The 25,572-nt window shown below is 35.6% G+C and overlaps 2 protein-coding genes across 4 annotated transcripts in view; one reads left to right on the top strand and one right to left on the bottom strand.

The window, feature by feature from the left end:
* Positions 1 to 299: 299 nt before the first annotated feature.
* Positions 300 to 25,572, bottom strand: part of LOC113519330 (probable G-protein coupled receptor 179) — a 78,524-nt gene continuing 53,251 nt past the window's right edge. The window contains exons 1-11 of one of the 3 annotated variants that reach the window (XM_052902736.1): positions 15,921 to 16,031; positions 11,493 to 11,726; positions 8,956 to 9,480; positions 8,397 to 8,630; positions 6,806 to 6,874; positions 6,341 to 6,508; positions 4,967 to 5,170; positions 3,891 to 4,094; positions 2,873 to 3,070; positions 2,076 to 2,096; positions 300 to 1,248 (exon numbers count right to left, since the gene is read on the bottom strand). In XM_052902736.1, the coding sequence (XP_052758696.1) occupies positions 1,093 to 1,248; positions 2,076 to 2,096; positions 2,873 to 3,070; positions 3,891 to 4,094; positions 4,967 to 5,170; positions 6,341 to 6,508; positions 6,806 to 6,874; positions 8,397 to 8,630; positions 8,956 to 9,480; positions 11,493 to 11,693 (1,980 nt within the window). In that variant the 5' untranslated portion in view covers positions 11,694 to 11,726; positions 15,921 to 16,031 and the 3' untranslated portion in view covers positions 300 to 1,092. Of the gene's footprint in view, positions 1,249 to 2,075; positions 2,097 to 2,872; positions 3,071 to 3,890; positions 4,095 to 4,966; positions 5,171 to 6,340; positions 6,509 to 6,805; positions 6,875 to 8,396; positions 8,631 to 8,955; positions 9,481 to 11,492; positions 11,727 to 15,920; positions 16,032 to 25,572 lie in introns of those variants that run through there. The other 2 variants (XM_052902735.1, XM_052902737.1) reach the window with 2 other exon arrangements.
* On the top strand, positions 17,416 to 22,432 carry LOC113516624 (myrosinase 1-like). The gene is made up of 6 exons (XM_026901062.3): positions 17,416 to 17,562; positions 18,215 to 18,357; positions 18,713 to 19,377; positions 19,965 to 20,273; positions 21,320 to 21,558; positions 22,125 to 22,432. The coding sequence occupies exons 1-6, from the start codon at positions 17,540 to 17,542 to the stop codon at positions 22,282 to 22,284; spliced, it is 1,539 nt and encodes a 512-aa protein (XP_026756863.2). The 5' UTR covers positions 17,416 to 17,539; the 3' UTR covers positions 22,285 to 22,432.

The following is a 25,572-nucleotide window of genomic DNA, read 5'->3' as shown; positions in this document are numbered from 1 at the left end:
GTCGTACGTTGATCTGTAAACAGCATTCTAAAATATTTTGAATTCTCTGAATGCCTCTTGGCCTTAAAAAATTTTGAATCTTAATAGCAATTGATTAAACTTATTGATAAATAATAATATTAGAACTCCATTTAAAAAGACTTTTCTATGTTTAAAATAAAATTTTGACAAAAAAGAAACAGTGCAAATAATTGTTTGTCAAGAGAATGGCTTTCGTAAACTCCAAAATTCTCTAGATCAGCGGTTCCTAAACTTTTAAGGCAACCGATTCAATTATAATTTTCTTTTTGTATTTTGAAAAAAAAAAAACATATATTGTGTATTAATTTAAAGATACTGAAATAAATTTCATATTGCTTACTGAAATATAAGATACGATACATACTGTATGAGTATACTCGTATAAATTTATCAATACGAAAGCGTACTGTTGGTCCGTACTATTTATTAAGTATACCCACTATCAACTATATGTTCATTCAGATCAAGCTTTTAAAAACTTATGAAGGACTAAACCTTCTTTGAAATAAATCCAATTTTAAGTTCTAATATTTAGGACAATTAATTTTGTCACAAAAGCGATTGTTCTATATAACGCCTCTCTTCGCATGGCTCTGTGATCTATAAGGAGACGAGTTTCCATGGAACTTGTTTTAAGAATCGCTGCTCTAGACTGCTAAAGTGTAATCATAAGAACTAAATATAATAATAAATATTCAGGTAGAACTGACACTCTCTTGGATTCAATAATTATAACTACATTGTTGTGGTGATGACTCGCATCCTATTTAGAACTAAATCAGTCAGGGCTTGCAAGCAATAGACACCGCAACAAAATTGTGCGTCTCGTTTAATCGCATTTGTGTCGTGTGAGTTACGTCGTGTTATGAAATTATTTGTTAAAATTTGAAAGAATTTATGAAATTATCTGCGAAGTCTGAAGAGAAGAGATGACATTGATACCTTCACAAAGAAAAGTATATGAAAGTCAATTCTACCCGGTTTCTTTACTTCTACGGTGTGATGTAAAATATTACAGTACGTGATCTACAGGTGAACGTCGTGATAGTGATGGCGAGGCGCGGTCCTCGATCACGCCTGCGTGTCCCCGTCGGTGTAGTGCGAGGGCCCCTCGGCCGAGCACACCGAGTCCTCGGGCGTGCGGGACACGTCGCCCGCCTCGCTCGCCTCCACCACGCTAGCGCTCCCACCGCTCTTGCCTTTTGCACCACGTCGCGCTTGCAGAGCCTGTACAGTTATATTTTGTTATCGACTATTTCTACATGCCTTCAGTAGTCAATTATTGAAACTTTTTGATTTTGTCATGTTTACCCGACTGCTAAAGAATGAAGAGTTTTATTTTCGGGTATTTGCAAGTAAACGAGTATATCCTCGGATCATTGGCAGAAGTAGGAGTCTCAATAGATTGGTGGATTTAAACAAATGAGGTATTGTTAAATTTCTCTTAATTATGGACATTCTATAGATCATATGTTATTTTAAAGTAAGTATAACAATCATAAATTATCTAAAACTTGTAATTATTATTTAACTTTACTAGGAGTTAATTAGCAATCGGGATTTTGTTAAACTTGTCATGTCCACTTATTTTCTTTAAAATCAATAAGTTTCATATATTATCTTATAAGATGTGGTATGCAAATTAGGCAGGGATCAAAGCGAGTGTCGAATCAGATGATATAAAATCGTATTCTGAATAGATATATTTTGCATACAGATTCTCAGCGCGGGGAGAAGCCAGAAACCAGACGTAAATTATGCACAGCGATAGATTCGATTACGAATTTTGCGACATTTTATATTTTCGTCAGTTACATTGAAAGTCCTGAAGGAATCCGATAAATTTCCAAGGAACAGAGAAAGCAGACATCCGAGACATAGCAGACAGATTCGTGAACGCAATAAGGGTCGGTGCAGGTTTGCGTGGCTGGGTGCCGGCGCCGCCGCTGTGTCACAGCACGTCGCTACAGGGGGGGGGGGGAGGCCGTACATCCACAAGGGTCATGCGGGTGCTCCACTTCAGTGCACATGCGATATATTATACACCTCCTTACCTTTTCACGACTGCCCTTTTTCTAAAGTTGGAGTAGGATGGAAGATGAAACATTTAATTAATGAGAATGAAGATAGTACACCGACACTGAAGGGTTAAAAGTATACCTGATAATAACGTCGACATACTTCATAGAGAAGACGTAACGTTCCAATCTACATTAAGGTTTGTTAAGGTTGGTAGCTAAGAGACAATAATCATCACAGATAGACAGAAGGGACAGGTTAACTAAACAATATTCACCAGAATTAAGAAGGTAACTAAGTTACAAACAAACTCAATTTACTTAAGTTTAATAAAGGTACAGATACAAACAGAGTTGAGATAAAAAATAAAGCCAGAGTACAAATTAATATAACATAATTTCAAACCTATCAAATAAATAATAAAATAATTATATAATTATTATATATTTGTACTTAATATTCAATCATGTAAATAAATTGTTAATTATTTTGATAGGTCACTTCTTATTTTTGTAGTTTGTGTTAATTTTTAATAAATTAAAGCTAAATTACAAAAGTAAAATTAAGAAATAATTAACCTTACACCTAATAATATTATTTCGTTTAATGAACATGGTAAACAAAGCATAGATACAAATGTTGTTGATGATTTTGAGTAATAATTAACTATCTATAATGTTAGCTCAATTTAATGAAGTTTAACACTTATGTATCTTTATAAAAATAAAGATATACACGTTCCTAATATAGAAACCTAAAACCAAATAGCCATGAATACTAATCCTGTTTGTTAGAACACCACAATTATTTGTGGACAATCACATTAAAATACCTGCAAGGAAAACCGTCGATGCGGCGGTTTCCGACCGCCTCTTCGTTTGCTGATGTGCGGATTGTCGCGTCTAAGCGTTTTATTGCGAAGAATCTCTAGTTGAACGTACAACCTCTTCAACTCGGCCCTGACCTCTTCAGATGTAGGCTCTTCTTCGCCTTCCACCCCGAAACCCTCCGCTGGTCCTCGACGAGATACCTGAAGATTGGTGCGCGATAGAAAATTATTCCTTTATTCTATTATATATGTTAAATTAGCATTTAAGGAATGATTTACAGTAAAAAAGCCCTATAATAATAATTTTGTGGTTTATCGGTAATTAATATATTGTTTCTGTGTTCGCTCAGGATGCTGTGGTCACATTATCATCATCATAATTTCAGCCACGGATGTGCACTACTAGATATAAGCCTCTCCCATAGATTGCCATAAGGAACGGTCTTTGAGCCACTTGCATCTACTGACTGCCTGCAATGCATTTTAGGTCGTTAATCCGTCTAGTGGATGATCGTCCTACACTGCGTTATGTGTGGTCCCATGTCGTGTTATAATAAAAAAAGACTTAATCGTAGGACTGTCACAAAATGTTTGTATTAATAGTAATTTTACACGAGTACATGAATGAGCGAATGAAACGTACGTTCTGACTGCGGTGTCTGCTACTTGCAAGTATTGAGTCAAAATAAGTAAGGGCCGTCAGTTCTATTAGTTATACAATATAATAATGAGATTCAAAATTATTTATTTCCTTTCATGAATATTCTAGATCCATGGAAACGTCGATTTTCGTGGATATTTATTAAAAATTGCAAATGTTGTTTTGCCCCTTAACTCCACATATCGAGTTCATTTATTCTTACTGAACTAAAAAATATCTGACACAGTTATAAAAATTTAGAAACTGTCACTTTACAGATGTTTAGTAAAGCTTAATAGCTTACAAATTACGGTAGTACGTATCACATAACTGGAGGTAAGTGTAGAGGTCGGGTAGGATCGTGTGGGGAGAGGGCCGTACCTCCTGCGCGAGCGAGCGCGCGCGGTAGCCGTGCCACAAGCGCGGCGCCAGCACGCACGCCAGCGCGGCGCCCGACGACAGCTGCGCACGCGCCGTGGCCGCCAGGGGCGCACGCTCGGGCGCCGCGCCAGCCAGCGCCGCCAGCCGCCACGCCGCGCCGCACGCGCCCTCGCAGCACAACGCCGCCGCCAGCCAGCCGCGCTCCTGCACACACGATGCTCGTCGTATACCACTTCACTACGCCAGAACAGGACGGCAATCCTGCCTGCGCTATACGCATACACTGGCGGGGTACCAGTCACATATGATAGGAAAAGACGAGGTTATAACGGTTATCCTATCGTGACAAATTTGCCTGAATTGACCACATGGTTTCCAGGAGAGACGCCGTAGATTTTGGCCTGGTATATTAGTAATAGGATTGGTAGACCCTATTACTAAAAAGGTCTCCCCCTCCCCCATAAAAAAGATAACGCTACCAAGTTGTTATACCAAAACTTTAATTCAATTTAAAAAAAATATTTATTTAATTTTGAGAACATAAAATATAATTATTAATTTTAGACATCTATTGGAACTTAATAACCCTAACTTTGGACATTGTCAAATTACGGATATGAGTATATTAGTTTTAACTATTTAAGGTCATACCATTTACATTATTTTATGATTAAGGTTTCAATTCGATAACAGAGCACTTTTAAATAATCAATTAGGAGCAATAAAAATTATTCAATTATTATAGTAAATTGACAGACAATTATATTATTAGCACATTTTGGTACGCTTCGATATGAATATTCTTAATTTTATTAACAATTTATTTCTATCAATCTATCTAGTATAGAACCAATAGAGTCGAAGGCCATTTCCATCGAGTTCTAATATTTAACACGTGTTATATACTTATCACATCAAAATAAATTTAGTGGTTTAGACGCGAAAAGGTAATTAATAGATAGACAGAATAACTTTTGCATTTATAGGTAATACTAGTATGGATATTATGCATTATTAATTGATAAAATAATTTCAATATCGATATTTTGCAATGTCACTACTTTATAATTCCTCACTTGGAACGGAACGTTGGCATTCCGAGCGGCATATGCGATCCTGGCACCGGCGGCCAGCAGCAGCAGCTCGGCGGCGGCCGTCACGTGGTGCCAGGCGGCGCGCGCGCACGACTCGCCGCCGTCGTCGTCGCATACCGCCATAGCCGTGAACGCGGCCAAGTAGCACGCCGCGCCCGATATCATGGCGCCCACGACCCTCAGCACCTAAAATAGAACAGGTCCCCGTTATGTATAAAATGACGCCTACAGCCACCTTGTATCATCGGACCACTCAACATCGACAGGAAATTCATCCTCATACACTTGAACCTAAATGGTCGCGTACAGTGCGATTTCAAAGGAATTTTCTTCCGCGAACGCTAGAGACTACAGTATGGGGTTCTTCAAAAAGAGTATATGAGGTTTCTTCAGGATCGGCAACGCGTTGCACGCCTAGTGTTGCAGGGGTCCATACGCTACAGTGATCGTTTACCATCAGACCGGCTGTATGCTTGTTTGCTACCTTTGTGGTGTATATAAAAATTCTGTCCCATTCGTGTTTCAACCGCGAAGCAGTTGTGTTTGCATGGCTGTGTTTCGGTTTGAAGGGTGGGATATGGCGTGAATTTACTGGGTACAGAGGAATAACACCTGAGTCCTCAGGAATGGCAACGCATGGGGGGTATCATGGGCGAAACAGTATACTCTGTTATGTCCATGATACTGCTCATGTCTATAGGCGACGGTTACCACTTTCCATCAGGTGGGCCGTCAGCTTGTTTGCCATTGTAAGTTGTATAAAAAAAAATTGATAATTGACACTTATAGACATGAACTGTGATGCCCCCTTTACTCCTCATACATAGCCATACCTACTTCAGAAGTAAAGATGTTATGCTTCCGCACTTTGAAATTATGTTTTTTTTTTTTTACCTGACGTTTTATTGCTATATTACACCTTTCAAATCGAAATAGGCGTGCAAGCATGGCTACTTTACAATAGAAACACGAGTAGGACTCACAGTTTTTTATCAGCAGAGGTGCTCAAACAGACTGACAAACCGTGAAACAGCATGGCTGTTTCGGTTTGAAGGGTGGAATATGGCGTGAATTTACTGGGTACAGAGGAATAACATCTGAGTCCTCAGGAATAGCAACGCATGGGGGGTATCATGGGCGAAACAGTATACTCTGTTATGTCCATGGTACTGCTCATGTCTATAGGCGACGGTTACCACTTTCCATCAGGTGGGCCGTCAGCTTGTTTGCCATTCTAAGTTGTATAAAAAAATATCTTTTAGACAAACAATCAAATTGTAAAAATATTGTCTCTTTTAATTTTTAACTTTATAGCTATATTAGTTACTGATATATTTTTTGTTGGATTACACTTACTTCTGAATCTCTAGGTGTCCACCGATGCGCTTTTCTTGTGCGAAACTCGGCAAGTAAGACCCATAGCCGTAGAACAACAGATCCGTAACAGGCTACGAATCCCAACTCTCGTAACCAAGCGCCAGCTACACAGCGCCACTGTGCTACGGACATATACTGAGACGCTGCCTGTAACCATTGTGGAACCAAGTCATGACTTTTGCACTTCTTTACTTTCATCAAACTTTGATGAAAATTTAATAATAAAAAATAATATATAGGTATATGAAGTATATATATTTTATACAATTTTGTATTAAAAATGTCATAGATATAATTTCAAATTACTGGATATTTTTTTATTTTTTCTAGAAAACATAAATTTATACTATTATCGCCCCATAAGAGGAGAATATATCACAGTACCTATGCCCAGTAAGAAGAACGGTAACTTCTATTTTTAGAAATTATACAATTCGTACTTACAGAAGCGTACATGAGTAATGCACCAAGTAAAACTACTTCAAGCACCGTCCACATTCCCATTGCCACTGCCTGCAATACAAAGAAAAATAAACTTAACATTTCTATATTTTTTTTCAATGGGTGAAAATGGTATGGTAACCCCGCCTACGCTAACGGGATACGCTGGCGGAGCACCAGTGAAGGGTGATAGATGAGAATGAAAACAGGCCAGTTAGCCCATCATGATGAATTCATCAGGATTTAACCATGATAGATTCCAGGGGGAACCGCGAGGAGGTCGACCTGGTTGGGTATATTGCTAGCAATGGGATTCTCAGTCTCTATTACTAACAATCCCTTTCCCCTCACATTTCTATATTATTGTCATCAACATCATATCAGCTGTTAACTAACTATCCACTGCTGAACATAGATCTCCCTCACAAAGAGGATTTTGCCAGTAATTGCCACGCTTGGCAGGAGGATTGGCAACCGCAATTAAGCTTTTAGTGACGTTTTAAGATGGACGCTGCTACCTATCTCTTTACCATTAAGTTCACTTAGTCGCCTCTTACGACGCCCACGGTAAAGGAAGAAGCTGTTTCTATGTGGGGGCCACACGGACCTTTTTATTATACGAGTATATTACATTTTTATAATAATTTTAGCAATGAGAACTAGTGGTTTTATCGTTAGCAATACACCAAGTCAAGCCGACTTCCATGCGGTTCCTTGAAAACCATCATGATAAATCCCCTGTGAATTCGTTACGATGGGCCAACTGACGAAGTTTCATCCTCGCCTGTTTTTTTAATGGATAATAATGGAATAGTAACCCCACCCACGCTATCGGTAAACACCGGCGGGGCACTAGGGAAGGATGATAGGTGAGGATGAAGCAGGTCAGTTAGCCCATCGTGACAAATTCAACAATAATTGTTCACGATAGTTTCCAGAGGGAACCACGTGGAGGTCGACCTAAAAAGGCACATTGCTAGCAATGGGGCTGTGAAACTCCATTGTTAACAATCCCTTTCTCCCCCCCATCCTCATCTGTTATCACTCACTGGTATTGGTATATACTAATATTCATAATAATTGGTTTAGCCACTAAGGCGCCAAAAGGTAATAAGTTAACGAGGTTTTCTCAAAATTACAACAGCATGGGGTTGTTCACAAAAGAGATAAAGAGGTTTCTTCAGAGTCAACATCGTGCGCGTAATATTCCTGGCATTGCAGGCGTTCATACGATCAATAGTATAAAAAATACTTATATTGACATTTGTAAGGCATATATTTCGATTATATAGATAGATTATCGAGTCTCAAAAACGGGTCAACTTTTTGTCAGCTAATTGTCAAAATAGCTAACTTTTTTATCAGTGTTCTATATACATACGCATACAATGTATCTTGAGGTATTATGTAATAAATAAAATGAGTATTTACGCATTAAAAAGATGCAGAAATTATAAAATCAATATAGAAGTTATGAAGGAATCACTCATAACTATTTATCACACAGAATTGTATGAAAAAGTTGACCTGCTTTCCTCAAAGTGTTTATATGGAGACACTCTATCTACGTAATTTAAGTGTATATAATACTCACTTTACATTTCCTCTTCCTAAAAATAATGAGTCCGATAACAAGGCATATGAGCATGCCGGCGAGGTTGGCGGCGAGCAGCGCGGCGCGGTACACGTCGGCGACGCAGGCGGCCGCGTCGCTGGCAGCGCCGCACGCCGTGCACGCTAGCGCACCGCCGCCCGCCGCCAGCGCACGGCCGCTCAGCCAGCCGCCGCCGCCCGCGTGCCAGTGCTCCACGCGGCACTTGCACCGGTACTGACCACAAGTAATAACCATTATACTACTAACTAGCCCTTTGACCGCTATTTTGTACACGAGGATAATAGAACTAGGAAAATCAATGTAATACCACTTATATGTGGTGTATCGAGATAAAAAATGTCAATTTTTAAATTAGATTTTCACGAACACTACTGTAAAAACCTTATATAATTTGGTGCAGTAGTTTTTCGTGATGCCGGAACACACAGACAGACAATACATCTTCCGTGTACAGACAGACATCTAGTTACCATTTTATTATATTAGTAAAATTAATTGAAATAATAAATATGAAATAATTAATGAAGTCCATCTATACCTCTAATCTTCTATCTGCAGAACTTAGAGCTGGATAAGCCTCGCAGTCAGTTGTACCAGCATCACAAAGAGGCGGCCCGCCCAGCCATTCATGCATCGTGTCCTCGCAAGGCAAGGCGGTCCAGCGACGAAATATCGCCGCCGCCGCTCTCGCTGGTCCGGCGCCGCGAGCCGCGGCCGCGCCGCCCCACCATCCCCAGTCGTAATCGTCGCAGGAGAACCACGCGTTCGACCACACCACGGCACTTGCGTTCCAGGCCGAAGCCAACGTCCTCCAGAACTGACGTAACGTGATCGAGTTGTTTTGTTGGAAAACGATGAGTCGGGGCGGTTCCGCTATGAAAAGCACGCCGAGGTGAAGTTGGGGCGCGCCGAGTGCGACCGCGGCGGGCGGCGGCGACAGCGGCGCGCGTGCCGTGGCGCGAGCCAGCGCGGCGGCTCGCGTCTCGTCTGCCGCGCCCTGCTCTACTAGTTCCGCCAGCGCGCGCGCCGTGTGGACTGCCGCTGCTTCATGTTCGCGCAAATTCTAAAAGTAAAATACAAGTTTTAGTTGTAAGTAATTAAACGTATTTTTAGATAGACAAACATTAATAACTAATTGATTTAATTGTATTTTCACCCGACTTCAAAAAAAGATGTTCTCGATTCTATTGTTTTTTAAGTGTTACAAGGTTACACCTCGTAACACCGTCATTTATAAATAAATTTGAACAAATCTTTTTGCTTGAAAAAAATTTTTTTAATCTTTCAGTTAGGTCCCATAGAAATTTTATCAAAATCGGTTGAGTAGTTTTGTTTTTATATCAAAATAACTAGTTTAACCGCGATTGAAATCGGTTTTTTTGTGAAACACGATCTTAAATTATATTTAATATGCAAATGTATTCTATGGTAAATTATACCCAAATTTAAGTTAATGAATTTGTAGCATTTGCCTGGTAGATAATTTACTGCGTAAAAAATATAATGTAAATAACAAACGTTAAGTCAAAATCATGTTCTAAAATAATTTAAAATATCAAAACTGTATTTGAATGTCTAATCTAATCCAATACGTATATTCATACTAAATCTATCCCCTATTTCATGGAATTCCAAAAATCTATTCCTATGGGCGTCAACATCACAGAATGAGTCTACCTATATTAAACATTTTAAGGCCCTAGAGAATTTGACCGTGCATTAGAGTCAGGTCAATTTCAATAGAATTCTTAAAATCAGCGCTAATCCATTTTTATAGTCCCTGCGACAAATAAGTACTAAAACATAAAATTTTATTAAAATTCAATGCCATTACATGACATTGATTGATTGAACTTCACGAACGTTAAACGGTATATACTCGCCACTTTACAAGTATCGTTGCCACCTACTTAAAATATGTCAAAACAACAAAAGCTGATATTTTAACAGCTTTTTAATATATTAATTGATACTAAAATATATTATACCTACATACAATATGCTAAGCTTGCGTTTTACAACCAATTTCCCATATACCTACTACAAAGAGTTTTTAAGCGAAATTAATTTCTACAATCACTTTCAACAACAATTCTCACTGAAGAAATTTCACGTCCGCTTAACGGGGTTAAGCGTCGGGCGCCACGGAAATATTCAAATTAATTTTATCGAGTAATTGACACTCCACCCGAGTGTCAATTACTTCTCTGCATTCCGCGTTAATTGAATAACTTACGGCTCACGATAAAATAAAAATGTGTATAGGTACCTAAGCCTGGCAAACGTGATAATTGTGGACTGAAATACTTCCTTTATGCAGTTGGGAGTTAAATGGGCCGTTATAAGTAAAGTATGCTATAAGTATACATTTAGGTACCTAACTAAAGCCATAGAAGCCTGACTATTACGATTGCAGTAAACAAAATTCGATATATACCTACACATTGGATAAATATGAGACATAAAGTCTCTATATTTTCACCAGAGGAAGACTTTGTACAAAAGTCGATTGCTTGGTTACCTCTGTCCCATTCATGTTTCTATCGTGAAGCAGTTGTGTTTGCATCGCTGTGTTTCGATTTGAAGGGTGGGATATGGCGTGAATTTACTGGGTACAGAGGAATAACATCTGAGTCCTCAGGAATGGCAACGCATGGGGGGTATCATGGACGAAACAGTATACTCTGTTATGTCCATGGTACTGCTCATATCTATAGGCGACGGTTACCACTTTCCATCAGGTGGGCCGTCAGCTTGTTTGCCATTCTAAGTTGTATAAAAAAAATATGTTAAAGCATCTTATAGAGGTAATAATATTATTATCGTTATGAAATTTTACTTCCACGGAGAAAAGATTCAAGCGTGCTGTAGTCACTCTAGTGAGTCGACAGTCGATGGGTACTTATTACTTTTAAGTTTTAATAACAATAAAAATGCTTGCACATTTTTAAATTTTACTCACGTGATTAATGTAACGCAAACATTCTCGTAATTTTTTTTATATGAAAATTTATAGCAATTACGTAAATAAAACTTACGTTAACTTACAGGTCTAAAATGAGAAAAATAACATACGGTGGGCATAGGCGGTGTGTTTTTCAGCAGCAGTGGGTCGCAGGCGGGCGGGGACGGGGCTGCGGGTGCGGCGGCGGGCACGGCGAGCTGCGGGGCGCGCGGCTCGGCGGGCGCGGCCGCGGCGCACGCGCACCACGCCACAGTCCACGCGCACGCCCACGCCCACGCCCTCGCCCACCGCGCCGCCAACCGCGCCCGCATCGCTCACCTACCACGCCACGCGCTATGCGACCTCTGCAAACAAAACAATGACAAAGTTTCATATTTATAATATTACTAGCTACATCCCACGGCTTCACCGGTGTGTATCAATAGGTCCTGTGTATTAAGTTAGAATATAACCTACCCGTGTACCAAAATTCATTCAAATTCGTTGAGCCGTTTATGTGTGATTAAGTAGTAAACATTTCAAACAACTTTACAAACTTTCACATTTATAATATGAATAGGATCTTTGATATGATAGATAGATAGATAGATAGATAGACAATTTATTTGCATTACTTACAGCACACAAATTACAATAAAAAAAAAAAACATACACGTAATACACAGCAAAAGAGACAAAAGAATAAAAATAAAAAAAACAAAAATACAAAAACAAAATACATAATCTAACAATCTCCTTTGTTAACATTCCTTCATGCGTGTGCCATAGTAACACAAAATGGTCACAGCTCAGTTTATTGCTTTGCCTTTAAAAGAGCAAAACACTGATATTCTGCTGTGGCCAAGAGTCAGTCGCGAAACTTTTCATTAAAAATTTACAATATAAATATATATACACATATACACACATACATACATATACACATACACACATATACATATATATATATACATATACATATATATATATATATATATACTCGTAAGACAGAATTCTAAAACTAAAACAGTAAGGGGTTTTTCAAATAAGTCATATTAAAGTTTATTCCAGAGAATTAATATATACCAGAAGGATATTTCGTACAAAAGTTGTCTGCTTGGTTACCTCTATCCCACCCATATTTCTGTGATGAATCAACTATGCTTTATGGCTGCGTTTTAATTTATGAAAATGGTAGTGAAATTTTAGGGTACGAAGGCTTAACACCATAGTCTTCAACAATAGCAACGCATGAGGGGTACCGTGGTACTGCTCGTGTATATAGGCAACAAATATCATTACATACTATTTTTTATATGATACTTATTGACAAATGTCAATAAAAAAATAGTTTAAGTTTAAGCAAGTAAAAATAGTTATTTATTTAAGTATCATATAAAAAGTAGGGTTCAAATTCGATATGACAAACGTTCATAGGCTGTATGCACCAATCGATGACATTCTTGTCATCCCTGTAGTATTAATACCTACAGTACAAAACAACTAGAAAACAGGACCAAGCATTTTAGCCATATTCTTGGTTGCAGAATTAATTCGCATTGTAATGTTTAAACTAGTTTAATTACTGTAACATACAGTCATATAAATATACGGGGCCATATAAAAATTATACTATACAGAGATACTAAGGAACATAACGATGCTATGGTACGATAGGACTGATATACCTGAAGAAGGTAAAAGCCCTTAAATTAATAAAAAAAAAAATTCTTTTTTTCTTTTTTATCTAAAAACAAATACATACTATCACTAAACTCAATAATCAGACAATAAGAACGTCACGACACTAAAATACCTAGATATCTATAAAATATCATATACAGCTAATCTACGTATATATAAAAATAAATTTCTTACTCTGTCATTTGGAAAGAACGTACTGTCAAGAAAATTGTGTTGGAGATTGTTTAAATAAAGACGGGTTACAAGGGTCAGACTACAATACTGAAACCCTCGTCATATATCATAAGCTTGCTGGACCCAAAATAAACAGAAGAGCGGCAATAAGAAAAAGATGTTACCTATTCATAGTCATGCCATACCCACATGGGAACTGAAATTAATATAAAAATATAAGTACGTGAAATACCATAATTTATTTAATATTGTAAATGTAATTCCATACATATATTATAAATGTAAAAGTGAGTTTGTTTGTTTGTTTATTTGTTATCTTATAGTATTTATTGATTTAACCAATCACTTTAATAGATTTTTTTTAAATGGGTGATAATGGAATGGTAACCCCGCCTACGCTGTCGGGATACAGTAGCGGGGCACCAGTGAGAGATGATAGGTGAGGATGAAGCAGGTCAGTTGGTCCATCGTGACGAATTCAATAAGAATTGTTCACGATGGTTTCCAGAGGGAACCACGTGGAGGTCGACCTAATAGGGCATATTGGTAGCAATGGGGTTGTCAAACGCCATTGCTAAAAATCCCTTTCCCCCATCACTTTAGAATTTGTTATACATATACTATATGGGATGAAGAAGAATTTAGACTATTTTATCCCGGTCAGTAAACATATTCCGGTCACGAGGACGAACTCGCGGGTAAAAGCTAGTAAATATATAAAATTTAAATTAAACAATTTTAATGTTAAGTATACAATCGGTATTCGTCTGAATTTTTATATTAGGTATATACATATATGGTAACATTGGGCACTTCCGCTGTCCGTTCTCTCTTGATATCAATACATTATCAGAACTTGTTCCGTTGAAAAATATATATTATATTAATTGAAATTAACGTATATTATGTAAATTTACCACCTCAAATTTAACCCAATCACTTAGCAATAATATTAAAATGCAATATAAAAAAATAACAAAATGTATCGACATATAAAATATTTGTCGATACTTGTTGGACGTTCACACAAATCATGGAGGTTCTATCCAAGAGCCATAGTGCAAAACAAAAATATAATGCAATTGCATACATTTGCTAAGACTAGCCACATTTATTTATTTATTTTGCGGCGGTGTCAGCACAAAGTTTGCATACTTGTTTATCTGAATTGCAAAGAAAATAGGGTAATGTGTTTCTAGTACATTATGTCTGAATCTTTGGCACAATGCGTAGTCTAAAACAACTTGATGAATTTTCCGAGATTGCAACTTTCCACGGCCCAAAAGTAGATGTTCTATAGCATTTTTTGTTCTCAAATATCTTTAAATTTTACTATAATTTATTTACATGTTAAGTATAGAAGAGATAGTTAATCTAGATATATAATTAGAGATAAATAAATAAAAAATTAAAAAAAAATTATATATATATATATATATATATATATATATATATATATATATATATATATATATATATATATATATAATATCTTTACATTTTTATCGCGTCTGTTTATAGGTTATACTTATATAGTATTCAAATTGATAAAATTTCGAGCTAAACAGATAAGTGGCTAATGGGTACTTATCTGATATTAAAGTATTATTTCTTCTTAGTGGTGGGTATAAACAATCAGCTCTCTCTAAAGACAATATCTAACTGTCACTCGTCTAATATTGATAATAATTCGTGGACTTATGATGTAACTGATATCTTAAGTAGACAGATAAATACTCTTTATTGTTTCCTCCAAAAGATTACAGTAGTAAACTCATTACAGATACAAACAATTACAAGAAAAGATCATAGTGAAAAAATAATGGGCGACCTTATCGCTGAAAGCGATCTCTTTCAGGGAACCTTTGGATGGAGAGGAGTAATTATAAACAGTTTAATTGGAGGCACAATGAAAATTCTGTTTTTAAATGCATATAGAGATGTAATCCACGCAATAATGTAAATATATATCCCTACTCATTATCTATATAGATACACATATACACATACACACACACACTCATACGTGTGTATATAAACACGTACACATATAAATACATACCTATTATATATGTACATACATTAAAGATAAAATTAAATTATATATCTGAAGAAATAAGTGTGCTAACCAGATAAATAAATAAATTAAGAAAATGACAAGTATATACCACATTGCCACAGAAAAACATTTGTTATCATTGTGCGAAATATATGTCGATTACGCGCTCTGATGAAGTGATGAAAATTCCGGGAAATGGATGCATGATCAATGGCATATATTGTCATGTGTCAAACATACCTAGATAACAATGAAAATCACAGTTGAAATAGGTACACCAGCACTAAGATATTTTATTTTAATACCATACACTCTCTTTTAAAACGTCATAGAAGTAAAAAAATTTAATAGTTTTACTATATAATATCTAAAGAATACTATTATCTCTTATGGCCATGTGGTCCCGGCATAGAATAAGTCACCTTATCCGTGCCCCGGATATTTTTTTGTAGATGTCGTAAAAGCCCGAAAGGAGGATGAGGGATGGGCAGGAGCATCCGTCTTAAAATATCTCAAACCTGACTGTAGTTGCCAATCCGTCATGCACATGATGCCCACGGCCACTTTCTATCATCGTACAGCTCGCCACTAAGAGAGTATTTACCTTACCTACCTTATATACCTTAGAGCCTGGTATTATCTGATGGTACAGCGCAGTTTCAGAGATGCTTCCCTCCACGAACGCTCAGGTTATGGGAAAAGCTCTCTATCGAGGTTCTTTTTTCTTTCTCTTCTTTTCTATCTATTTATTAATTTATTTATAGGATCACCAACATAAGATACAACGAAGCATTTCAACACAATGCACCGGTAGATTGGTTCTAACTGTTCTTATATTTATAAGCAACCACAGCATGCCTTGTATTTGATAAACATCAAAATGGAATCAAATTACTAAATGTCATTAAATGAATAAAGATATTAACAATATAAGTAAACGATGGAGATTGTGATTAAATTATTTTAAATTATAATATATATTAATAAATATAATGTAATGGCGAGGTACATTAACTTTTCAATTAAGACATGAACACAGAAAGACTATCGTTGTCAATATTAAGTTCAGGCTTGGTTTTTACAATATCGTTATACAGACGCGTTATGCGGACGATAGGTGATTCGCGGACCAAGTTTCTTCTGCAAGCTACATTTTTAAATAGATTGCAAGGATGTCGTGGCACTAGTAGGTACATTGTATTCATGTTTCATCAATAGGTTTAGGCAATCAATGTGATTATTCATTCACATATAAAGATATGATACGTCTAGGTAAGATCTGCGGAGGCATAGTTCATCAAGATGAAAATGTTTAATTTTGTCTTTGTAGGTTTTAATATTTCTTGATAGTTTAAAACGATAAAGCCAGAGTAAGCCAGGTTACGAACAAATTTCCTCTGTATTCTCTCTATTCTGTCCTCATGTATCTTGTACATAGGAGACCACACCATACTGCAATATTCCAAATTGCTTCGTACATAGCTATTATAAAGTTAAATGACAGTAGATAGTTGCTTAAAACACTTTGTACTTCTAAGAATAAAACCCAATGATTTATTTGATTCGCTTACAATTTTATCGATGTGATCGGAAAATTTTAGTTGACTATCCATCAAAACCCCGAGGTCTCGTATGATATTAACTTCTTGAAGTTTGTTACCCTCAATAAAATAATGTTATTGCAATTTTATGAGTTATTTCTTCAAAAAAGGGGTAAAGAGGCTTCAGGGCGGACAGCACGCGCGTAATGGTGTTGCAGGCGTTCATAGACTGTACTAACCACTTACTATCAAACGAGCAGTATGCTCGTTTGGCACCGTAGTAGTATAAAAAAATATTTATATATGACATGCATAGAAATTATACCACTTTTCTATAACTATTTTTCTTAGGGAAAGCAATTTACAATTTATAATAAATTGTGACACTAAAAAGGAGTCCAAATGTTTGGCATTGACTTGTATTGGGATATCTCTATTTCAGTTTATTTATAATACACGTAGTACATAAATTTTATAAGAGTACATAAATTTTACTACCATTACGCTTACCTATGAACACGTATGTACTAATCACATGCACTATCCGAATTATCGGCGTCAATCACCAGATAAAAACAGACGAACGTCAAAATATTTATCTCAGTAAGTAATAACATACATAAGTGCTTTTCTAATGCACTATATAAACATTGAAACAGAATTTACATTACAAGTGTGTGAACAGTACCTATTATAAAAAATGATAAAATATCAGTGTTTTGGGTAAGTTTTCTAATTGATTTACCGAGGATAGAAAGTGACTGTATGCCAATGAGTATGAGATTTGACACTCGAGACGAAGGCGAGGATTTCAAATTATATGAATTGAGAATCAAACTTTCTCCTGAATATACTGTTTTATACTGTAGTATAAAACATACGCCTATTAGAATAGAATAGAAAATATTTATTGGGCACAAAGCAATTTCACAAGAAGTACATAATCATAATTATAAAAAAGATAAAATGATCAAATAATCCATGAGAAAATATGATACAACTTCTCTTGATGTAAAATAATATTTTATATTTTAATTTCGTAGTTGACTAAATCATTTATTCTCATCTCATCTTTTTTTTTAATACAACCTATTAAATTTATTATATAAAATAACAATGTACTATTTAATTCTAATACAATGAAATTCTTGTTCATGTGCATGTTTTTTTTTATTTATTATTAAAATTTATTACTCGTAATTTCAGTGAATTAAATTTTTGTTTTGGCCCCAAAACACTACTGATCGGACAAGATTAGGTTGAATAAATATTCCTTTTAGAGGAATAAATTAATTAAAAATTAATATTATTCAATAAATTTCCATATGTACTTTTTCAAACTAATATATTTTAATATTTTTATATATTTTTACAGCATTGTATTGCTATGTCTGATTGTGTTGGCTAAAAGTAAAACAAGTAACTCAAAACAACAAAATGTGAGATCATTTCCAGATGGATTCTTATTTGGTACAGCGACAGCTTCGTACCAAGTTGAAGGTGGTTGGAACGAAGATGGTAAACACTTATTAATAAAATTATAACTGTTAATTATTATTTTAATTACATTTATTTTGACGCTATGTATGTACCTGTTCTATATATGTGTATAAGGTATGTAGCTGCATGCGTTCTACATATTGATATTTTTTTATATAAATATTTAATTTGACTATAAAGTACAATAGTTGTCACTAATATAGAAGTAAAAAATTTATTAGACCTAATTAGGAAGCTAAAACAGTGATTTTTAGTTTCTATTCTATTATTTATATATGTTTGTATGCAAATTATACTAAAACAATTCATGAAGACAAAGTAGCGGACATAGCTAGTTAGGCATAAAAATATCAACACATTTTATATTTTACAGGTAAAACTGAAAACATTTGGGACCACAGAACTCATTTAAATCCAAGTCCTATTAAAGATCAGTCCACCGGAGACATCGCTGCTGATTCCTATCATTTATACAAAAGGGACGTAGAAATGATGCGTGAACTAGGACTTGATTTCTATAGGTTTTCTTTGTCGTGGACGAGGATCTTACCCACGGGTTTCCCTGATAAGATCAACGAAGCTGGCGTAGAATATTATAATAACTTAATAAACGAAATGTTAAAATATAATATAGAGCCAGTCGTCACACTCTATCATTGGGATTTGCCACAGAAGTTTCAAGAGTTGGGAGGATGGACAAATCCTTTTATAATAGATTGGTATACGGATTTCGCACGAGTGGTATTTGAGACTTTTGGAGATAGAGTAAAATATTGGATAACAATTAATGAGCCACGTGAAATATGTTACCAAGGATACGGGGCGGCGAGCCTGGCGCCTGGTTACAATTACTCCGGTGTAGCAGATTATATGTGTGCCAAACATTTATTACTAGCTCATGCAAAAACTTATCACATGTACGATCAAAAGTACAGACCAAAGTATGGTGGAAATATATTTATTACTTTAAGTGCAATGTGGTACGAACCTGCAAATGAAAATGAGATTGAAGCGGCCAGCGATGCTAATCAATTTCAGGCAAATCCTTAATAAAATGATATTATAAGTATTATCTAATAATATCTATCTTCATGTTTAACATAATACAGCTTATATATATGGAAGTGTATTTATTATTTATTTGTTTATATAAGTAAACTTTATACCGTATGTCTATCAATTATTACTAGAAGCATATTCGAGTATTTTAAGGTTCTAAGGTTCTATAAAATTGACTGGAAGATAATGATTTTAGCATTAAATCTGCTTTGTGCACTTTTTATGCAACTTAGAACGGCAAACAAGCTGACGGCCCATCTGATGAAAATTGGTAACCGTCGCCTATAGACATAAACAGTAACATAGACATAACAGAGTATAAAGTATACATATACTAATGAGTAAATTAATAAATATTAGTACTACGATTGTAATATTCACCATACGAGTATAAGTATCTTTTATCATCTCAACTATACAGTATCGTTGATATACGGTTATAAAGTCTTATAACGTAATAAATTATCTATATATCTACACATCCGATCTCTTACAAGTAGAGAGAGTCAAGTACATGGTAACAATGGTGCTATGATTCTAAATTCAATAAACTTTTTAAATTTCAGTGGGCTTTATATGCTCATCCAATATTTTCAAGAGTTGGCGACTATCCACCTGTTATAAAAGAGAAGATTGCAGCAAAAAGTGCTGAACAAGGCTTTACGAGATCAAGATTGCCCGAATTTACGCCAGAGGAAGTAGAGTATATTCAAGGCACGTCTGATTTCTTCGGTCTGAATCATTATTCGACTTATTATGTGGTCAGGAACGAATCTGTAAAGGGCATGTATGAAGTGCCATCATTTTTCGATGACATGGACGTAATTATATATCAGCTTCCTGATTGGAAAATTGGCGAATCAAATTTTACTATGGTACGTAAATTTGCTAATTGCGCGATACTTTTTTGAATATTTAAGTACAACAGTAACGAGAGCATGCGAGATAGCCCAGACAATATAAAGTTGTCATCGATAACTTTGTACCTAAGTAATATAGGGCGCTTTTATAATTATTCGTTATAGTAATCTATTAATGTAATGTAACCTGATGACCATGACATGATTTAACTGTCAAGATGTCTATTACACGTAATACGATAAATTATGAAAGACCTTTCAAAATATTCCTGTAACTTAATCCTGACAATCTTAGTAGTCTAGTGGCTTAACAAACCGCTCTACTTTGTGATCGTCGCAGATTCGATTCTCACATAATACAAATTATAATCATTTGTATATTGTAATGTGTTTATATGTATATCTGTTTGTATTGTTCTTGGGTGTTTTTCTATATATATATATATATATATATATATATATATATATATATATTTATATATATATATATATTTTTTTTTTCTTTTCGTAAATACCTTCACATTATTAACTTATATATTATGATAAGGAAAAGTATTTATTTCAAGATCAGTTTTGTATAGTATTTTTACCAGATAAATACACAGTTTTTACCAGAGGGAGACTTTGTACAAAAGTCGATTGCTTGGGTACCTCTGTCCCATAGCTGTGTTTCGGTTTGAAGGGTGGGATATGGCGTGAATTTACTGGGTACAGAGGAATAACACCTGAGTCCTCAGGAATGGCAACGCATGGAGGGGTATCATGGGCGAAACAGTATACTCTGTTATGTCCATGGTACTGCTCATGTCTATAGGCGACGGTTACCACTTTCTATCAGGTGGGCCGTCAGCTTGTTTGCCATTCTAAGTTGTATATAAAAAAAAATCGTATTACAAGCTTCGCTTAGTATTTGCTAAATGGCGTTGTCTAATATTTAATTTATATATCAGTGGTATTTATTATTATTTTATTCACTCAATATCGTTTATAAAAATAATACCAGCGTCTCCCGAGTCATATTCTTTATATACGTATAAATACTAATATCACGTTATATGCAGTATGTGCCGTGGGGCTTCTACAACTTGCTGACCCAAATAAGAGAGGACTACGACAACCCCGTTGTGTTTATAACTGAGAATGGATTCGCAACACGAGGTGGTTTAGATGACGATGACCGAGTCACTTACTATAAGTACTACCTAAATGCTATGTTGGATGCTATTGATGACGGATCCAACATTATAGCCTATACGGCATGGAGTATCATGGATAACTTCGAATGGTCACTGGGATACACGTAAGTTTAGTTCCAAATTGGTTTAATATATTCCAATATCTATTTATAAAAATACCATAACCTTTTATCACGAGAGACCAGTCAACGAACTTTTGTCACCCAGAAATGGACCAATTTAGAAATATACGTTTTCTATATTGATCTAACGAAGAATCGACATCGAAACCTTTACATTTTTTATACGTTTTATTCCGTTTTAATACGTCTGTCTCATGTATTTCTGCCGACAAGAAGCATATCGTTTTCTTATAAAGGGTGAAGTAGAGCAGCAAAATTACTGATAATTGATGTGCGATTAGGTCGATCATTTCACAAAGGTCAACAATGCCTGAGTAATAGTTATTGCAAGCGAGCAGTAGTAGGCTATGGTGACCGCTGTGATCATATGATCGATCGCCACCTTATCGTACAAATAATCACGACCACGACTACAGCACGGAGATTATTAAAAAATGCATCAATTAATTAATTACGATTAAAACAATTAAGAAGTACATTTAATGTTTTTTACTTAGTTAATGTTTATTGAAAGTAGTCCTTTTGCATGCAGTGTGTCTTTGTTCCAGCGAACGGTTTGGCTTATACGAAGTCGATTATAATAGTCCGGAGCGGACACGCACTCCGCGTAAGTCTGCTTTCCTGTATAAGGAGATACTGCGTACGCGCACCCTAGATCTGGAATATGAGCCTGATACAAACGTCATGGACATTGATGAAGGCCACTGAAATATCAATCTTTACAATAATTTTAATAGTTTTGATAAATTCACTAACGTAATAATGATTATATAAAATAATTATGTTCTGTCTGTCAATTTTGGAGCTAGTACATACTTGTTATATATATTTTTTAGAATTATACATTTATCTTTAATATATGACTTTTTTATCAATATTTAAGAATTATTTTAATCTGTAACATTTCAACTTCCCTTTAATAAATCTTACTTAAATTCCTTATCCTGATTTCTTTTTGATAACAAAATTTTATTACTCATGGCATCACTCCTGGCGACTAGGTGTTATATATGTATCGTATGTATTCTGAGGACACAAGTTTTAAAAATAGTGCTCTCAATGAATGTATTTAAAGTTGGAAAATTGGATATTAAGAAACTTGCGTTTGATGAAACTAGTTGTTTACAAGAACTATGAACTATCTCCACTTGTGATTATTGTTGTGTTCCTGTTTAAACTTGACTAAGCTATTTATTTTTTAGTTACAGTCATGCACTGTTTAAAAGGTCTGTAGCTAACATATAGGATAAAATGTTCTGTGCAATTTCTGACATTTCGTTAGTGAACTATGATAGAAATCTCTGTGCGTAATTTGATGTTTTTTAGGATTCTATTGTGTCTAATAGCATAATATTCTAGTAAGCTTTTTTGTTTTTTTTTTAGAGAATGTCAATCACTGTTTCATAACCTGTGACCGTCGAGTATAACATTCTTGGTAATCCTGGCCTTTCCTTTTAGATGTTGCGAGAGATGTCTGTGCAAAATTTAATATTTCTTAGGATTTTCGTTAAACAAATGTGTTATGTTAAAATATTGATTATATCATTTATTATTTTTAATTATTGTCTTTCTTATAGGTGTTTAATTTTTTTTATTCAGTACAGAAATTGGCAACTTAATGTGGGCACACACACACACACACACACACAATCATAGTATTTCCTGCCATCCGCTGCGATCTGACCTCACCCCTCTCTAATACCTGTCAACACCTAAACTCTATTTTTCAGCGCTTGTTGTAACGCATACATTGGCACATGTACAGACAGTACTTGTTGAAAAGGGATTGTTAATTATGGATACTGAGAATCCCATTGCTAGCAATATTCCCAACCAGGTCGACTTCCTCGCGGTTCCTCCTGGAAACTATCATGGTTAATTCCTGATGAATTCATCATGATGGGCTAACTGGCATGTTTTTATTCTCATCTATAACCCTTCACTGGTGCTCCGCCAGCGTATCCCGTTAGCGCAGGCGAGGTTACCATACCATTTTCACCCATAAAAAAAAGTACTTATTGACGTGATTGACTTGATGGATCGTGGCGTTTTCACCCGATTTCAAAAAGAAGGAGGTCCTAAATTCGGTTGTATGATGTGTCTGGGGCGTAGTAATATATACCTGCGTTGAATACTATATATATTTCACATTTACTACCGATTTTAGTTTTGATTTGAATTAATTCACAATCTTGTCGATAGATGTCGCTAGTATGAAGCTAAATGTCGCTATGGTTTTGTTGCTTCAGTGTTTATAATATTGGAAGAAGAGAGTTTGTAAGACGATCTTTCTAAAGGTTTTAAATGGAGGACGATGATCGGTTTTTTCACACGTCTGTGTGATATCCGTCACCGAAATGTTACGCTTTGGCGGGCTAAATTCTTTCTGACTCCACTACTTTTTGGAAAGATCAATATTTTTTTTATTATTTACAACATTTCAGATTCAGTTCTCCAGTAAGTAAACTGAATTTTAGTTGTACATTTATATCGTTGGGCCTTTTCACTTATTTAATTTTTAATTAAATATATTTTTATAATTAAAAATCCCATTGCACTCGCAATGTAATGTACACGTACTCGTGAATTCTATATCGTCTAATGTCTGTAGCACAAGGTTTATACCATCGTATAACTATTTTGTTTTTTGGTTTACATAAAGGACGTACGGTATTATTAAATCAATAAGAAATCGATTTATTGATTGATAATAATGAAAGCTAAAAGTTAATCTAAATCTACTCATGCGTTTAATTATTAATTTTATAATCTTATGCTATGGGGTAGTTTACATAAATTCATAAACTTAAAAATATTCTTTGTGTAAATATAGTTTTCTGTCTAGATACTAAATTAGTAGAGCTTGTGTAATAGGTAATAGTCAACTGATAGTAATATATAACATTTTTATGTAAACAGTATTAGAATAATACAAACAGTCATGCATACAAACGTTTCTATTGTGTGAGGACTAAATCCTTAACCAATGGAATTTGAAGTATTTTGATAAAACGCTATTACGAAGGTCGTCAATTTATATTTTAGAGAGTTGAGTATTTGATCATTAATTATTTATAACCGGTACGTACAAGTGTGGCTTCTATTGGTGTTATTGGCGCACGTATGGGGAGGGGTGCAGCGTGTTTGGGATTCCTTGCACGTTTGCGTATTACCCACGTGAAGCGTAGATGTGCAGCCATGGCTTTTATTTCGAGAGATGATATAAACTTATAGATTTCTTCGTATGTAGGCAACTTTATACCACCGCAAACGAAATCATTAATCAATCTCAGAATACTGATACCATCCACCTTGCTTACAGACAAAATCACGTTAGCTTTCTTCGGAAGCGGTGAGCCTGGTCTCCTGCATTCTTGTGATTGTTTGTTTCGATTCAATGACAAACTAAATGACAACTAAAGAGGTACTGAGTATAATGAAGGTAGACAGAAATAAATATTGTAATCATGTCTATATGAGGCCGCGAACATTTCAATTTACCCTTGTAGAATCACAACGAATGTTGAAAGAGAGTTCTTTGGACTGTAACATAAATATGAGGTAATCTTGAAATAAACCTACTTAGACTGCTAACTCGTTGTTTTTTTTTTTTTTTTTTACAACACAGGGGGCAAACTAGCATGCGGCTCACCTGATGGTAAGTGACTACCGCCGCCCATGGTCACCCACAACACCTAACACCTTTTTTAATGAATGATAATGGAATAGTATCCTCGCTTGCGCTTACAATATACGCTGGTGGGGAACCAGTGAAGGATAATAGGTGAGAATGAAAAAGCAGGTCAGTTAGGTCTTCGTAATGAATGGATCTGGAATTCAGCACGATGGTTTCCAGGGGGGACCACGTGAAGATCGACCTGACTGGATATATTGCTAGTAATTTGACTGGTATTCTGCATTACTAACAATCCCTTCCTCCTGCTTACCCGATTAATCAGTCGTCTAATGACCATAAACACACTCTACTTAGTTCGG

Source organism: Galleria mellonella, unplaced genomic scaffold (assembly GCF_026898425.1).
Source record: "Galleria mellonella isolate WM207_F2 unplaced genomic scaffold, CSIRO_AGI_GalMel_v1 utg93, whole genome shotgun sequence".
In the NCBI taxonomy this organism is placed as follows: domain Eukaryota; kingdom Metazoa; phylum Arthropoda; class Insecta; order Lepidoptera; family Pyralidae; genus Galleria; species Galleria mellonella.
Note: the sequence above shows the minus strand (reverse complement) of the source record. Positions and strands in the feature narration are given on the sequence as shown.